This window comes from Hylobates moloch, unplaced genomic scaffold, assembly GCF_009828535.3.
Source record: "Hylobates moloch isolate HMO894 unplaced genomic scaffold, HMol_V3 SCAFFOLD_13, whole genome shotgun sequence".
Classification (NCBI taxonomy): domain Eukaryota; kingdom Metazoa; phylum Chordata; class Mammalia; order Primates; family Hylobatidae; genus Hylobates; species Hylobates moloch.
Genome location: NW_026652288.1, coordinates 66573937 through 66592352, shown reverse-complemented (window position 1 = coordinate 66592352; position 18416 = coordinate 66573937). Strand labels below are relative to the sequence as shown.

General features: G+C 36.8%; 2 protein-coding genes across 5 annotated transcripts in view; one reads left to right on the top strand and one right to left on the bottom strand.

Moving 5' to 3' along the window:
- The window catches only part of MED12L (mediator complex subunit 12L), a 338115-nt gene that overhangs the window by 41523 nt on the left and 278176 nt on the right, over positions 1–18416 (bottom strand). For all 4 annotated transcript variants that reach the window (XM_032173854.2, XM_058427086.1, XM_058427087.1 and 1 more), the window contains exons 28-38: positions 18133–18321; positions 17469–17543; positions 17165–17352; positions 16166–16327; positions 14125–14236; positions 11613–11702; positions 10463–10572; positions 10132–10267; positions 9153–9314; positions 6177–6539; positions 4192–4348 (exon numbers count right to left, since the gene is read on the bottom strand). In XM_032173854.2, coding sequence (XP_032029745.1) covers positions 4192–4348; positions 6177–6539; positions 9153–9314; positions 10132–10267; positions 10463–10572; positions 11613–11702; positions 14125–14236; positions 16166–16327; positions 17165–17352; positions 17469–17543; positions 18133–18321 — 1744 coding nt within the window. The remainder of the gene's footprint in view (positions 1–4191; positions 4349–6176; positions 6540–9152; positions 9315–10131; positions 10268–10462; positions 10573–11612; positions 11703–14124; positions 14237–16165; positions 16328–17164; positions 17353–17468; positions 17544–18132; positions 18322–18416) is intronic.
- The window catches only part of P2RY12 (purinergic receptor P2Y12), a 42581-nt gene continuing 33763 nt past the window's right edge, over positions 9599–18416 (top strand). Inside the window, exon 1 of the mRNA XM_032173864.2 lies at positions 9599–9660. The gene's annotated coding sequence lies outside the window, so the exon portion shown is untranslated. The remainder of the gene's footprint in view (positions 9661–18416) is intronic.

The window sequence follows — 18416 nt, the reverse complement described above, 5'->3', positions numbered from 1 at the left end:
ATGGGTTTTAAATTAGGCAAGGCCCTCAGGAACATATTACTTGTATAAAACATACTGCCTTTGTGATGTATTTTGCCAAGTTCTTAAGCCATTCATATAAATCCTTTTGTACTTTTCATCAAATCTGAAGCTCATGTCATTGAAGCCTTTTCACCACGGCAAAATGAAAATGCCTGTTTTATAGTAGAGGCATGAAAATACTTTAAAATCTTGAAATGCTTGCAAACTTCAAATACTATGATTGTAATGACAAAACATCTTTTTTGAAGGCTAAAAATCAAATAAACAAGCAACTATTATACTGATGCTTAAGAAACCACAGGAAATCCTTTACATATTTGTATATTATAATTTGTCATATGCCTTTAAAAGTTAGGGGGAAAAAAGTCGACATTTGCTGGCTTCACAATACATGTCAATTCTTCATTCACCAAAAATAGTCCTTGATATACATAAATGAAAAAAAACCTCTACATAAGCACCTCACAAAAGTTGTTTTATCTTTTCTATAAAGCAAGGTGTATGATGAAAACAAACATTTTAAAGCTGTTTTTTTGGAAAAACCCACATTCTTTTAAAGACTCAGTGCCACAATCAGCAATACAATTTATGAAGTTGTGAAAGGAAACTAAAAATCTTGGGATGCCAAACTCACTATGACAAAGGTAAAAGTCAATGTTGGGAACTGAGTCATGCAAAACTATCCCCCGGTTTGTTTCCTAAATAGATAGCTGCAAAGATAGAAGGCTATATATCTCCCTAGGAGGCCTCCCTCATAATTTGCTCACAAGGAAATTCCTTGTAGGCTCCAAAAGATTTACCCTAAAATTAACAGCTTATCTTTACGGTGGGAGGGGGGGTTGTGGGGGAGCAGGACAGAACTAGAAGTCATCCCTCCACTTATCAGAGACAAATATATACTTGACCTCTTCCTCTACTCTATGTTTACTTAATCTTATGTAAAAATGCAGATTCAACACCATAATTGACTAAACCTTTAACGTGCTTCTTTCATATGTAAAATGTAGATTCAGGGAATGCTGATCAAAGCCTCAAAAGAATGAAACTGCTTAGTCCTTTCATCTACTTCCCCTTCTTTTTCTTTCTTCTTTCCCCTACTGCCTACTCTTTCCCCTTTAAATACGGAAGTCCCCAAATCCTCTTTGGAAAAAGCACAGATGTTCCTGTGATTCTGTGTTCCTTTTTCCCAGGCATGTCCTCAACCTTGGCACGAGAAACCTCTAAAATGAGTGAGATTTGTCTCAGTCATCTTCTTCTATTTACAAAGTCATTCAGCAGCATTTGAAGAGCATTTGGAAAAAAACAGAAGATCAATCTAAGTAACACATGGCAGGGTAACTTCTGTTGAAGCAACAATCAGAATGTATATTACGTGTTAAGAATTATGTATATTAATATGTAAAAACAGACTCATTATAGAAAAGGGAAATTCTTTTTAAAGATTAAACTATAATCTAATTTTTAAAAATTTTCCTAACTCTATGATCTTGTACCTCTGAGAAACTACTGGAAAATATTACAAATATGGCTGAAGCCCTTTGTACACCTAATTACTTTCCTCACTTACTCCTACCAAATGCTACTCTGAATCTGGAGTTTGCTATCCTATGCATTTCCTTACAACTTTATCATACTGGTGTGTATATATGAGAAAGATTAGGAAAGATACGTTATGTTTTTGTATGTAAGTGATGGTGGGAGATTGTTTTGCATTTAAACCCTATATGAATGGAATCATGCTGTACATACTGTCTTGTAACTTTAGATTGTGCTTGTTTAAATGAAAATAAATTCGCTCATATAAATCCTCAAAAATAATATTTTTTCAAAATTTATTTATTTATTTTTACTTTCTGAGATGGAGTCTTGGCTCTGTCACCCAGGCTGGAGCGCAATGATGCAATCTCAGCTCAAGCAACCTTTGCCTCCTAGGTTCAAGTTATTCTCCTGCTTTGGCCTCCCAAGCAGCTGGGATTTCAGGCACCATCATGCCTGATTAATTTTGTTACTGTATTTTTAGTAGATAAGGGGTTTCACCATATTGGCCAGGCTGGTCTTGAACTCCTGACCTTAGGTGATCTGCCCACTTTGGCCTCCCAAAGTGGTGGGATTACAGGTGTCAGCCGCCGTGCCCAGCCCAAAATTTATTTTTTAAATGCCATCTCATACCTAAAGTTCCTCAACTTATAAAAAGCTTTCTATAGTATTCTACAGGGAGAGATTATGTGCTTTTACAAGCAGTTAGCTTTCAATTCACAGACAGTCCTTGTGTGTCAATATCTACAAACAAACTTCTACATCTCCAAAGTTTAAAATGGCTAAAAATTCACATGGAGCTTGGCATTAAAAAGAGGAAGTTTAAAAGGATGATGATTCCATCCTTCTTTTTCACTCTGAGTCTAGTTTGTAGTCTATATTCATTCACTCAACAATCTATTTTTAAAAGCCTACTATAAAGCCAGAGGTTCCTCTAAGTTCTGGGGATACTGCAGTGAACATAATAGAAAAAATATCTGCTACCAGGCTTACATTCTGGGAAGATAATAAATCAATAAGAAAGTAAGATATAAGCAAGTCTGATGCTGTAGAGCAAGCTCGTCCAACTCATGGCCTGTGTGCTGCATGAGGCCCAGGATCGCTTTGAATGCAGCCCAACAAAAATTCGTAAACGTTCTTAAAACATTATGAGATTTTTTTTTGTGATTTTTTTTTTTTTTTTTTTTGTAGTTGATCACCTATTGTTAGTGTATTTTATGTGTGGCCCAAGACAATTCTTCTTCCAATGTGGCCCAAGGAAGCCAAAAGATTGGACGCACCTGCAATAGAGAAACAGAAGAGAGAAACAGAGGGTACAGAGAAGGGGTATGGGTCTACAATTTAAAACAGGTTAGTGAAGACCCCAGTGAGAAAGTAATGTGACCAAGCCCAACGGAGACAGGCAGGAAGTGATGTAGATATCTGAGGGAGAGCACTGCAGGCACAGGGGTCAGCAAGTACAAATGCCCTGAGCTAGGAATATGTGAAGATCGCTTACTGAACATGTCTGTGGGGTCAGGCTACCTTCCAAAGGCTACATAACTATTACAATTTACTTTTAAATCTTACATATGTATGCGTGTGTAACATAAACTTTATTTCATCTTTTAAAAAGTAGGTATTTTGCACATTTTAGTCACTGCAATATCCTAGCATCCAAAACTGGGTCTGCTATATCATGAAGCTCAATACATTCTTGAATAAATAACTGAATCACCCACCCTATGGGAATAGGTATTAGCATATTCATTTTACAGATGACCAAAATGAGGCACAGAGAAATTAAAATTTGGCCAAGATTATATAGCAAGAGAGTGGTAGAACCAGATTTGAATCTAAAACGCTTAACTACCAGACCAGTTCCTTTAACCATTAATTTAGAGGACAAAATATGGATTTCCCCCTGCTATAAGCCATAAATGAAATATTTTCTTCCACAGACCTCAAAATGTCAAACTCAAGTTATAATAAAAATCACAATAGAAAAATTTTAAAAATTATTTGTTAAAATGGCACATCCTAACAATGCTGACAGAGTTCAAATAATTTAAATATGCTAAAACATGCAATGTTTCATATAGAAAGAAAATTGAATTCATTTTTAATTAAGAGATGTTTTCATTTAGAAAATTTTCATCTGGGACGAGAAATCTACTTGGGCTCAAACCAAAGCAATACTAAAATCAGGAACATTTACTATGGTAGTTTTCCTTGTTGTTATCTAAATCTTGCTGAACCAATTTTCTTAGTTGTCATGATAATTCAGAACAATAAAAGACACTGTGAAATATTGTGTAATCTTTTAAAACGCCAATACGAATTATATCTGATAAAAATACACACACATTTTATAACATAAAACCTTTATCAACTTTTATATCTTACAGCTTAGATTTTAATCACTGGCTAATTTCCTTTTAACACTAAATAAAAGTTCCAAAATCAGTACATAAACTCGTAATTTAACCTATTTTAGAAAACAAAAAAAATTTCTGTGAGAAGAGAATTACAGAAATGTCAACTGAGCACTCAGTAGTTGAAATGTCCAAGTTTTGTGGAGGTTTCAGGTTAAAAGCAAAGAGAACCACAAGCTGTTTCTCATCTCTGAGTGATCTGTGCTTTCTCATTACATACCTGGAGTAAGAGATTGGTTCTGAAGGAAAAACCCAGGCTGCTGGGGCTGGCCCACGAGGTTGTAACCCCACAAGGTGGACTGTGGATGGTGCATCATTTGGGAGGAGATAGGCGAGTAATTAGGAGGCACTCGGTATATGTTGCTCTGTGGATATTCCTTCAACATAAAGTTTTTTAAAAAGTTACTTAACTCCACATATTACACAGCTAATTAATGCAAATAACTTCAGTAAGCCATCTGAGGTACCCCCTATCCCAATGTACAAAGCTGTTTTTTATAAAGGAGAAGATGGAAGGAAGAGTGCTTCCTGGAAATCCCCTGGAAAATATTCATTTGAGGTAAACTTTTCCTTGACTTAAACAGTGCTTGGCTTGCAGTGGGCAGAGATGGAAAAGGATCTCTTCTGAATTCTGTTTCAAAAGACTACAAGTGTGTCAGGAATACCAATACTGAACAACACTCATCACTGAAAAAGCACCTTCAGTTGCTAAGACTTATGATCATTTCATCTTAGAAGGCCTTTCCACTATCTTGGGTCTGGAGAATTACGCCAGAGAGCCCTACAGTGCTTCAGAACCACTCTTTGGCCAAGATGGTATTTCACTTGCAATTTTCCAGACATCATTCTAAAGAAGTAGACACTCCCCTCATCCCCTATGCTTCCTCTTCCTTATAGTAGCTGCAAAGCCTGTAAGGATCTCAATTTCCCGACCTTCCCTGAAGGTCTCAATTTCCCTACCTTCCCTCATCTAGTCTAGCCCTAGAGGATGGAAGAGAAACAAAATCTCATTTCCCTGCAATTTTACCAAAGAGTATATCTCATTGAAAAGAGGGAGCTTCAGGAAGAATAGAGGAAGAGGGGACATGACCAGACTGACTTGGGGAGCAGGACTGGTTTCAGGGCTTTTGCATCTGAAAAGAACAAAAACCCATCCATGTGGACTGACAGGCTGGAAACCCCAAATTTGAGGGAGTGTCAGTCTGGACCATTTTAAACTTCCCTTCAAGACAAAGGATACTGGTAGGAAGACTGAATGAGAAGGGGGGCACTGATGCTCAAGTGGCATCCTAAAGTGGTAGTGGTCATTTCTAGAATAGTATTAATCACCAAGCTATCAGCTAGGAAAAAATATATTTTAGTTCTCACATAGGTAAACAATAACCAATCATGAATATCTGAATGAAATGGTGAATATTTCTTCCACTGTGCAGCAAGAATGCTGTGGAATTTCATTAAAAATGTCTCAAATCCTCTATCAAATATTTTCCAGGTTTTAATTTAATTTAAATAGAAAGATATTTTATGCATTACTTCTCAAGGTTTATAAAATTATTTCTAAATCACCATCAAATAGATTTCTGTTGTAATGAAAACTTTGTTATACGTGGGGAACACTAATAGAGAAGCAAGAAATAAAACTATTTTAAATTAGGCTTATCTTCATCTTTTTTAAAGTCTGAAAACATGGGAAAGAAGTAAAATATATGAAGGTAAGATGGAATAGTAAAACACAAAATCTCAGGAACATCCTATTGGCTATGTTAACTCCAACTTTTATCAAAGAAAAAGCAAGTAGAGCTTTTTATGTTAATTTACTGAAGGTATCAACCACATGAAATACAATAAATATTTTAGACATATTAAAGATATGTGAGAGAGTGGGATTGATTAGTTCTAAAAATTTCAAGTTTCAAATCTGAGGAAATTAGGAGGCACTGAAATATTAACTAAATATCACAATGGAAGCCTACAATTAAAATAAAATTATTAAAAGTGGAGAAGGGAAAATCAAAAGCTTTAATCTTTTGTCTGTGACAAGTCATTGTGTGCCATTCAGTTAATTACTGCAGAAACCTGTTAGGAGAACTGTCATAACAAAACTTATCCTGCTCTTGGTAATGTTTCGAGGGATATGATTTGGGCACGAGTAAATCTCATACTAAATGCTAATGAGCCAGGGTTCTCCTTCCTTTCCGCACTTACATCAACTCTTGAGCTAGATTTCGTCTTGCGCTTCCTTCCCTTTGTTTTCTTTTCTTCATCTGTTGTGGTTTTTCCCTGATCTGACAGCTCAGCTGACTTCCTTTCTGGTTCCTGAGAAACTGGAGATGTGGGCTCTTCCTCTTCCTCCTCAGGAGGCAGGGGCAGTGGCTGGAGGTAGTAACTGCGGGGCTTGGGCATGGGGTGTGTGTGATACAGCAGGAGATGATGCTGCTCCTCGTACTTGATCACTCTTCGGTCCACTCGGACTGTCCCAAACCAGGCCCAGGACAGAGGAGCTGGGTTCTTCTGACCCTCAAACAAGTCCCACGGGGATACCTTCTGCTTCGTAGAGACCTGGAGACCCTGTGGGAAAATAGCACTGTAAGACAGCACACTCAGATCTTTTCCTTATTCATAGGCCAGGCTTGTATGGGATATGGAGTCAGAGAACATTTTGGCTGGCGTGAGCCCTAGAGAACCCGAGAATACAGCAGAGAGGGTTACATAGCTACATCACCGGAGAGCAGTGGCTAGAATTCAGACCTTTGTAAATCTGGTTCTACAGTTCTTTAACCACATGATGCTCTGTTTAGGCAACATAGGCAGTCTAGCATATTTTATTGTTAATGTGTATTTCCTCTTTTTGCTAAAAAAATTCTAAAAATTTTTTGCTAAAAATTCTAACACTGCAAAATTAATCTTACTAAATTATAATCAGTTCTAAATCTCTGTATCTATTTATAATTTTGAAGATAATATCAAATTTAAGAGTCAAGTTATAGTCAACCTCTAATTGGGTTAGTATTAACTTCAATCCAAATCTGTATGAGCTTGGTTCAATATGGGGGCCCTGTACTTAATAAGCCATACTCTGAATATAATATTATTATTAGAGAATTAAATTGTAGCAGCAGGAATAAGTAAAGTCTTTCAACTCAAGCTTATCTTTACTGACTCTAAAAAAAAAAAAACTGTTACTCTGTTTTTATTCTTAACATTAATTGGTGACATCTCTTGGCACTTGCCTTAAAATCTCAATTTAAAAATATTTTTCCTTAAATGGCCCCCAAATAACTACTCAGTCATTCCCTAAGATGTGAGTGCTACTGTTGTTATCTATATGCATTCTTTTATGAGTAGCTTCATCTAAAACCAAGGTTCAGGCCAGGCACAGTGGCTCGTGTCTGTAATCCCAATACTTGGCGAGGCTGAGGTGGGTGGATCACCTGAGGTAAGGACTTTGAGACCAGCCTGGCCAACATGGTGAAACCCTATCTCTACTAAGAATACAAAAAAAGGCTAGGTGTGGTGGCTCACACCTGTAATCCCAGCAATTTGGGAGGCTGAGGCAGGTGGATCACGAGGTCAGGAGTTCAAGACCACCCTGGCCAAGATGGTGAAACTCCGTCTCCACTAAAAATACAAAAATTAGCCAGGCATGGTGGCAGGCACTTGTAATCCCAGCTACTCAGGAGGCTGAGGCAGAGAATTGCTTGAACCCAGGAGGTGGAGGTTGCAGTGAGCCGAGATCACGCCACTGCACTCCAGCCTGGGCGACAGAGCAAGACTCTGTCTTGAAAAAAAACAAAAACAAAAACAAAAACAAAATTAGCTGGTCCTGGTGATGCATGTCTGTAATCCCAGCTACTCAGGAGGTTGAGACAGGAGAATCGTTTGAACCCTAGAGACAGAGGTTGCAATGAGCCAAGATCGCACTACTGCACTCCAGCCTGGGCGACAGAGCAAGATTCCGTCTCAAAAAAAATAAATAAACAAATAAATAAGTAAAACAAAATAAAACCAAGGTTCAATTGCCACCTGTAAATTGACTGTTTCCTAATATTCATCTTGAGATGAGAACTTTTTCCTTGGTGTAAAAACCACATATCCAAAGGGATTCCAGATGTCTTACTACCAGGAAGTCCACTGACACTGCAAACTCAAACTTGACCAGGACTTTAGCTTTTTTTCTTTACACAAACTAGTATTAGATTCTCAGGCTACTCTAAATTCCCTGGTAAATCTGATTCTTTCATGTCTTCATATAAATTCTCCCTTTGTTTGTACCACAATTTTCCCTACCTCCCAGCTAACTCTTAATCCTTCAAAATGACTCGTGTCAATTTTCCTGGGGACCCTATTCTATCCCCTAATACTCTCTCTGTACCATGACACACAAATCTCATTACACTGTAATTGTGTCTACTTCCCCCTTGAGGGTAGGAACTCTGTCTTTCATCTTGGTGATTGTGGAATGTCTGTGGTTGCTTACTGTTCGTTAAAAGAATAACTGACCACTTTTCTCATATTTTAGAGAACCTTTTTAATATCTTATATAAATGTCCATTAAATACTGTTTGATAGGAATAGAGAATATCCTAACAATTAAAATAATTTTTACTTGAAATAGCTTACTACATGAAGGTTTTTGTTTTGTTTTGTTTTTTTTCCCAGAAACAGGGTCTCACTTTGTTGCCCAGGCTAGGGCGTAGTGGCTATTCACAGGCATGAGCCTAGCACATTGCAGACTTAAACTCCTGGCTTCAAGCAATCCTCTTGCCCCAGCCTCCCAATAGCTGGAACTAAAGACATGTGCCACCATGCTCAGCTTACAAGAAATTTTTTATTGATAAATATACTCTGCTTCTAAATCTGAAGTAAAATCAGAACTTATTTTTGCTTTTTTTTTTTTTTACACTAAGCTTTTACTTAGTTTTCTCTTGGTAGGTTTCCGAAAATTTACTTAAATTCAGGGAAAACATTTTAGGTCCTTTAAACATATAAAACGTAGATCTTCAAAGATATGACCTCTTTATATGATAATGCCAATGACTAAGTACACTTAGAAGACAAGAATATACCTTAAAAACATCAACAGCAAAATTGACATATTTTATATATCCTATGGTAAGACAAGAAAAAGTATTTCATTTTTTGTAAATAAATTTATATATAAGAAAAAACATTTACTCTTGCCTGTTTTTTATCTATAGAGTCAAATCCAGCAATTTTGTTTCCTTTTGTGTCAATCAAGGAACCCATAGGTTCACAAGTGATGACATCACATGTCTGTTTCGGCAAAGGTAGTAACTGTCGAACTTTGTCAATACTTTCTGATCGCTTGTCTCCCAGTTCTTTCTAAAGAAAAAAGAGAGAGAGAGAGAGAGAGAGAGTGAGAAGTGAGACAGAAATTACAATGAAGGCAAAAGTTAACCAGAAGGAAGTTCCCCTATGAAACATTTCCCTTTTTATAGCTTAGCGCATGTTCTTTAACCCTGAACATGGTCTACAAGGCAGTTCCAAATAGACTAGTGAGTGTTTCATTTCTTCTATTTAAGTAGAAAATAGAACACATACAAAGGCACTGTTGTTACACAACAAACATCATAGTGCTGAAATGACAAAAATCCAGGGAAGCGATCACAATCAGAAGGCAGGAGCTGCAGAACAGAACACTTTCTCATGTCCAGGGTCAGATTACAAGGTAACCATTGATTTATTTGATTGGTAACGCATCAGATTTATTTGGTTTCTTTTTTGCACTGTTTTCTTACAATTTTTTCTAAAGAGTCTGTTAGTGGTCAGTCAAATGAATCGATTTATAAATTTCAATGCAGATGGCTATTTTTTCAATTACACATGCCAGTCCAAGCATAGAGTTATCTTAAATCTATCTAATGTTAGTATTCTGGTTATATATTTAACAGTGGATTTCTAAAGTTCTTTAAAAAATTAAACATGTTTTATAATGTAATTGTTTTCAATAAAAAATAATCAAGGTTATGTGCATGTAACTTCTGGGTACTGATAAGGTTAGGTGAAACAAATAGCAAATAATCACATTAAATTAAGTTGAATACAATTAATAACATTTAATGAGTAGTAAATTAAAATGCACTAGATAATAAATCCATAAACAACTTGAGCTCATAATATAGGCTGATCTCAAACTTACTTTCAGTTTCTTTACTAAATTCATATATGCACGCTTGTTCTCTTCAGATCCCCCAGGGGATGCATTTGATAGGTCAGAGGCTAATGTTCCATTGATTAAAACACCCAGCATGTCAAGAACTGTTGTGAATAATTCACTAAGAAAGAAAATAATTATTTTCATCTTAAAGTGAAACTGAAATACACTTATTTAACTGAGTATTTTTATTCAAGTTCCAGAATTTTTAATAGTATCCAAGTAAATAAGATGTGGCAGAAATCATCATCAGTATATCAAAGCTTATAGCATGCATATATGTAACAAAATAAATGTGAAATGATAAAAAACATACTTGTTGGTGTGCATGTCAACAGTTCCTGAAGTAATGATCTGAAGGAGCAGGAGGGCCCAGTCTGTAGTCCACTGGGTGCTCCTCTGCACCGTGTCAAACATTCCTCCTACCTAGCAGACAAAATACAGTAAAATATCTGCATTCTGTAAAACAGAAAGTAACACCCCATTGCTTTATGTTATCAAATTTTGATTGTTTTTATTTAAAAAAACAAGGGATGCTCTAGTTTAGAGATTATCTTATCTTTTCTCTCACTTACCTACATGTTTATCACTATTTTCAGTTCTTTCAGCACAGTTCAGTCATTCAAAAATTAAATAAAATGAAGAAGGGAAGTGAGTAGCTGAATGTGGGCACCAATAAACTTAGCTTTCTTTTGTTCCAAATCTTTTATGATGTCCAGTTTTATGATGCAATTATAGTTGAATTAAACCTGAATAATGCCAAAGTCATGTAATCCAATTATCTGCAACTTTGTGTTTGCTGTACAATTACCATTGAATCTAAGCCTGCTATCATAATACCATATGGAAACATCCACTATCACAGCAGGGGTAGGCAGGAGGCTTGGCCTGCACACCTACCAGTTCACGTGTTGGGACAAGGTTAGAAACAACTGCAAAAGTATCAGACAGGCCATCCCCCAGAGGGGCCTGCACTTGGGCCTGCCTGATGGGAAAAGAAAACTCAAGGAATGCACAATATGTGAGACATTTTAAATTTCTATAAAACTTCTCCGTGGGATTTGTCTTTATAATCAATTTGATGGAAAGTTGGACAAAACTTTGAGTTAAAAGACTTTTTAAATGGTTTTAAATAAGTATAGTAGAAGCTAACACTGATCTTATAATAGTCTTCTCAGACTTACTCTTAGCACAAACTGAAGAGAAGGAGAGATTCACTGGGGTAGAGGTAGACAAGGCAAATCAATGCTTAAAATACCTAGCACTGTCTAGATGTCTGACCAGACAGGAAGGAAAGCAGCAAGGGAAACAGAAGGCTTTAGAAATAGGGAAGTAATTACAGAGAGCAAAGAGTGGAAGGCCTCACCTTGTAATGCAGACTTTGCACTTAGGAGAAGTGGAAAGCTGGAGGTATTTTCACATGTAGATATGTTTAATGGAGGGAAAATAGTAGAAAGGTCACTTACCAAATTTAGGCGGAGTTGCAATGCTTCGTGCATCATCTGCCGCGCTTTTATGTCATCTTGGTATCGTTCTTCTCTCCAGTTACTTAAAATCTAAGATCCGGAAAAAGAAATCTTTTTCTCCCCATTAAAGTTTAATTTTTCTCTCATTTAAAGATAAATTGAGCTTTATACTGATAGCAAAAAACAACTTCTTATCTTTAACAAATTAAGAAAAATAAAATTTTAGCTTTCTTCTTCCTCCATCCAGACAGAAATCTGGCTATTCATTTGTGCATTTGCCTTTCTAGGTGGAAGAAGAAAATCTTATATAATTATATAGCCTATGATTAAGTCTGGAAAAATGCTTGAGAGGGCCATCAAATTAAGCATTAATAAAAACTTTTAAAATACGTTACCTCATTGGTCTTATGAAGAAAAACACTGGAGAGACAGAATTACATTTTGCCTCCGTCCTGTGTTATATTTCTAGGGACTTGCTGAACCCTAGCAAATGTATTATTTCGATGTTTTATAGAAGAGAAAGTCTGCTATCTTATGTATGTGTCTTCCTTGATAAAGAGAATACACAGTACTTTGAAAAATATGGCATTGTAGACATCAGCCAAGTGGCTTTATCAGTTTATAAAGTGGGCTGCTTCTTCACTTCCTCACTGATTCATACTAATGCTGGAAAAGGAAAAATTTGCTTAGGAAAGGGAGCCACAAGTGGGCAACACCCTAAAATCAGACGAGATGAGCCAAAAAAAAAGAGTGCAATTCAAAACAAAAACAAAAAACCACCAACGAAAACCCTACCATGCTCTGAAATATGGTCATTGATGAGAGTCATCTTAAAAGAGTTCAATTGAGTCACATGCAGAAGTACTCCATCCCAACAGATGACCTGTAAGTACCTTGCATGGTGAGATGAAAGCACTTCCCAAATCTCATCAAAAGAAATGAACCTCTCCCTAAGGCTGGCTTAAGGGGGCAAGGCAGTTAACTAAACAACAAGCTCTCATGGAGCTCAAATAATAGTAGTGGGACAAATAAAACTAAGTGTAACAAGTGGTTTGAGGCATGGCAATGGCATAGAGAATGGCTGTGGTCCTATTTTTAGAGGGTGATCAAAGGCCTCCCGAAGGAGGTAACATCTGAACAGAGAACTGAATGAAGGGAGTAGGCCATGCTAATCTCTGGAAGGGAATCTTTCCACCTAAAGGGAAGAAAAGACGCACAGGCGCTGAAATGAGAATTTGCTCAGCAAGTTCAAGAACAGTAACATGGCCAGTGCAACAACAGTGGAGGAAAGAGGGCCATGACTGGTAGGAGACAAGGTAGGAAAGACAGCCAGTGTCAAATCATGTCTGGCCTTATCAGCCCGAATTTTTTATACCAGGTATACTGAGGTAATACGTGACTTACATTTAAAAAGCTTCACTATGATTGCTATATCTAGATCTCTCCTACCCAAAAGGTGAGAAATGACAAGAGGATCAAATAAGATTAAGTGTCCTTGTCCATGTCCATCTAGTAGCAATCGAGAGAAAGACATGGTGTCATAGAAACACAGCGCCACAAGAAGGGGTCAATTAGGCTCTGTATCAGTATAAAACACCTCATAAGACCAATCTATCCACTTTGCTTAATTCCATGCTCTCCAATTTCTACTGTGAATGCTCAGTTTCCTTACAGTATATAGATGCAAGAAACTCAAACAGTGACCAGGAGAACTGTGTTTGGTGAAAAGGCAATGCCCAAATTATTTCTAAATAAACCAATATGCCTTCTGATTTATTTCTTGTGTACTTGGTTGGCATCAATACAACTGAGTTTCTGAACCTACAGATTTCAAGCTGAAAACGTGCCTGATAACGTGGCATCCAAGCTTGAGGAGCTGGACTCTCTGCCATGCCTACTGAAGCACAGACTGCTCCAGGTCCTCTCCTATGAGGCAGAGTTAGGAGACGGGCAGATACTTCAAAGTTATACACAATATGTAAAATTTTACTTTTATAGGCAGTACACATTTATTATACATATCATTAATATAAAGTTGTTAATCTTGTGGTGTCTAGAATGCCAGGTAGAAGAATAAGGCATGGATTGTTTCTCAGCATCTACTGAAAACATTTTGTAACCTTACTAGTTTTTTTTTTTTTTTTGAGACAGAGTTTCACTATTGTTTCCCAGGCTGGTGTGCAATGGTGTGATCTCAGCTCACTGCAGCCTCTGCCTCCCAGGTTCAAGCAATTCTCCTGCCTCGGCCTCCCGAGTAGGTGGGATCATAGGCGCACGCCATCATGCCTGGCTAATTTTTGTATTTTTAGTAGAGACAGGGTTTCACCATGTTGGCCAGGCTGGTCTCGAACTCCTGGCCTCAGGTGATCCACCAGCCTCAGCCTCCCAAAGTCCTGGGATTACAGGCATAAGCCACCGTGCCTGGCCCTTATTAATCTCAGTATTTGAAAGGCAAATAAATGAATGCCATTAGAAAGATATTTGCCTGTCTTAATATTATACTATACTTTACCTGGTTAACTTGATTCTGGAGAGATGTTAGGAGGCCTTCCCTTTGTTCATCTTGTCCCTTAAGGCAGGTAAGTACCAGTGAGAGGAAGGGTTGTTGACTCAAAAGAGACATACTACAAAGGAAGTAATAACAACAGATCTAGTTAGAAATAATGCATTACTTCCTCTGGCAACATTCATTTCTTTGCCTCACTATTAGATAAATAAGAGAGGTGGTAAACAGCCAAAGACTGCTTGAAAGTTTAAATCATACCTCTACTTATGAGATTAAAAGCCACTGTAATGCTTCTAAATCACTTGGTATGCTCTAATTGCCCTCGAAGCCATTCTCAAACTAGCATCAATCCATACTGTATGTGAGCATGCTGGGCAGTGAGGGTAGAAGACAGTGAATTCATCTTCTACATCAATATGCAGAATTTTAAAATATACGTCAGAAAGATTATCAATTTATACACAGGATAAAATTTAAAATTTTTAAAGTTCTCATATAAAACTCTTGTTTTAGAGTGGGAAAACATGCCTATATGACTGTTGAGCTTGTTTTGGGGTTTGATTTTGTTTTTCAGCACATTTCCCAAGACCAAAAAGCAGGGTGTTAGTAGAGCTAATTTAGCAGGCAGGACTGAGGACTCCAAAAACAGTGTATTTGCTGGCGGCCTCTAGTGTGCAGCTCCAACACAGCCCACAGGCTCCAGCATAGCCCGCAGCATCCACTGGTAGAGGGGCGTCAAGGCATTTGGTTAAAAATTCTGTTTTAAATTGGCATTTTAACAAAATGTCTCCAATTAGAGAACAATCAACAAATCATATTGACAAACAAAGCGCCATGTCGGAAAGAAAAATTTCTTAAAATGAGACCTAGGCCAAAATATTTCAATCAGCATCATCCTCCATGGGCAGAATAAAGAGCCCCTGACGTGGGAAGAGCGATCTTTCAAGTCTCTTCAATACCATCTGTCCTGCCTATGGGAAGTTAGGCAATGCACATACACTCACCTATTAGCAAATATGATTTGAAAATTAAAATTATGCCTTCTTGTTGGTTAATTAATCCTGGCCAACATGGTAAAACAACCAGATGTAAAATAAATACAGTACATACAATGCTGGGTCTCTACCCAAATGTACCGTAGTTAAGAGCACAAGCTCAGAAGCCAGACCTCCTGGATTTAAACCCAGGCTTTATGTCCTCCACTGTGTGTCCTGGAGCAACTCAAGTAACCTTTAAGTGCCTGTTTCAACATGATATAAAGAAGATAATGAGAGTACCTACCACATGATTGCTATGAGAATTTTAAAAGCTCAGGTACATAATGAGTTTTAGAGAGGAGTTGCCATTTTGTAAGTGGTCAATAAATGGTGGCTACTATAGTATTATTCATTAGCAGACAAGAAACCTATATGCTTAATTTTTTTTTTTTTAATGGAAGAAATTATCAATTTTTTTCCTTTACTCCTAGGTTTCTTGGCATTTTCACATTAGGGTGAGGTTTCTTTCTTTCTCAGTAACACAGTTTTCAAATATAATTACTTGAAACCTTTTCTTGGGCATAAAATAAATTAAAACATTAGTTGTGGTGGCCTATGAGTTTTAATGTCTAGTCTAGAACAGGAGCCCTAAATATTAAAAATATGAGCAACTAATTCAGACACCAACATGCCAGAATTATATATTATATTTATTTTAAACACACATATCTAAGTAATAAAAAAATAGAAATAATTAAAAATAAAATACAGGGATCAGGTGGCTATCCAGATCTGATTCAGTTGGTCTAAAGCGGGTCTCAGAAATCACTGTTTTTAACAGTTCAGCAGTGATTTGGATATAAAGGCAGAATTGAGAACTAATGTATTAAGGATTATAACCTGAAACATTTTAGGAATAAGACAGCCTTGCCTAACAGAATATTCCCAGTTCCATTTAAAAACTAAACTTCAGTGGACTGTGGGTACAATGACCACACAGGTTTACAGGAAGTGAGACTTTCTCAATTATTCTTTAAATTCTCACACAGACGCACATCTTCCAGCCACACCTTTTCTGTTTCTGTCTGTCCCTTTCCTTTTTGGAAGAAGAACCCAAGTGCTGTCCCTTCTCCAGCTCTTCCCCAGCAGCTTTCAGCACTCTTCCTTGCACAGAAGTTGGCAGCCTGGCGATGAGGGGGGCCACCAACCATACACCCCTGCGTTCGGAGGAACTAAAATCAGAAACAGGTGTTACACCAGAGAAAGCATCCTTTCCCCCGCTCTCAGTTATAACAGAAACTCCAAAGCAAAACTTTGATGTACGAGACACACAGACTGTTCTAAAATTTCTCTTTTATTTCTGTATTATCTTTCCTTTTTCCGAACACTAGGCATTTGCATGAGCTTTCCACCTAAGCTTACAGAAAGCAATAAAACACGCAGTTCTGGAAGGATATTGTAACTAAACTGATTTTAATGTTTTCCTATGACCCTCTCTGATTAAAAACAATCACTTTGTCCAACAAACAATATACTTTTCTGTCACAGTTACAATAAGAAATATTATATGTAAGCATACTAATAGCTAATTTTTAAGGTTTAAAATTCGCTAGTTATACTTTAAACCAAAATGATGAAACACAAATCAATCTGCCTTTCGTGATTAAATAATTACTTTAAGATTTTATATGCCTACTGGTTCTAATTCTGCACAAAAATTACCAGGATATATTTGTGCAAAATGATAAATTAATAAAAATGGTGGAAAAAGCATTTCCCATATAATGAATACCACGTAACACAGTAGACTAAGGGACACTGAAAGCATGAACGAAACCTGAGTTCACCTGCAGTTTCAAGGTGGTTAGGCCTACTCAATCAAATATTCCAAATGCTATCATTCACCCCAGCTTTACTCATTAACTTATTAAAATAACAATAATCGCCACTTACAAGTAACTATGTTCTTCACATTCCTGTGACTTAAAGAAGAATCACAGTGCCACACAAAATTTACCATAACTTGTGAAAAATTCGTGATAGCTCAATAAAACAACAGACAAAAATACCTTAGGAATGTCTTTATTCCATTCTGTCTCGTGCTACTTGTATCAGCACTTCCAATACTGTTTGGGTTGAATAGGCTCATGCCAGAATTAGAAGAATTATTTAGGTCTGCAGACTGCTGGAAGACCTCTATTGTTGCCTTTGCAATATTGTCCAGTAAGTTGTTCATTTCGGCCACAGAACCAGAGCCCTAGAGTTAGATATAAGAATACTGGCACATATGTGTATTCCTTTATCTTCAAACATCAACGTGTTTTTGCTTTTTATAAAATTTCATACAGAGATAAGCTTTCAATATAAACTCACAGGGTCCTTCAAGCACTGTTTGATCATTAGCTGGAGTTCTAACCAGGATTGCCTCAGTGTCCACTGCTCAAGATTCTGGGAAAAATGGAAAGAATTAAAACATTATGGGTATCGAATGTGTTAAAATACAGTAATTCCTTATAGTACGCCTTCTCTCAAGAAAGAGCAGAATAATCATACACAATAAAATAATTTACATGAGTCAAAAGGTTCCTAATCTTGTTGCATATATATTCAGTAGCGATACAAACCAATAAACAGAAACATTAATTATTAATTAGTTAATACTATTCCTGACTCAGCTATGCACTGAAACTAAATAAGCATTTCTCCTTTCAAAGTCTATTTAACCAATCCATTCCAAAACGATTTCAATATTTCTTTAATAATATATTTAACATAGCCCCTCTCTGAAGCATATTTCTCACGTAAATACCACACTGATTTAAAATATCAATATTTGTTTGATGATCACATACAATTTGCAGCATGTACATCCACCCAAAAATAAAGTATGTCAATTCCACAGAAAATGTGTGGGGAATAAAAATCAGAATTAATTGAAATCACGAATTAGCAAGGACAAAAAAAGAGAGGAAGTAATTATTTTTATTATTACAAAGAATTTATCAAATGACAGAAAAACAATCTGTATATGACTGACCTGAAGAATACGCTTAATGTGCTGTCTTTGCAGGTTGTCCCCCTCGGTACATTCTTTAATGCCATGAGGATAACAGATAAGCTGCAGTAATTTCTGTGCTTGCATATTTGAAAGCACAGGGTCCAATATAAGTTCTTTGTCTGTACATAATCTTTCAGGTTCTTTTAAGCAATGCTCTCCTACCCATTCCTAAAAATAATATGGCAATTAGATTGACAGGCACTGGCTTTCGGTATATATACATATGCAGTAGGACCTCATAAATATATATATTTACATATATT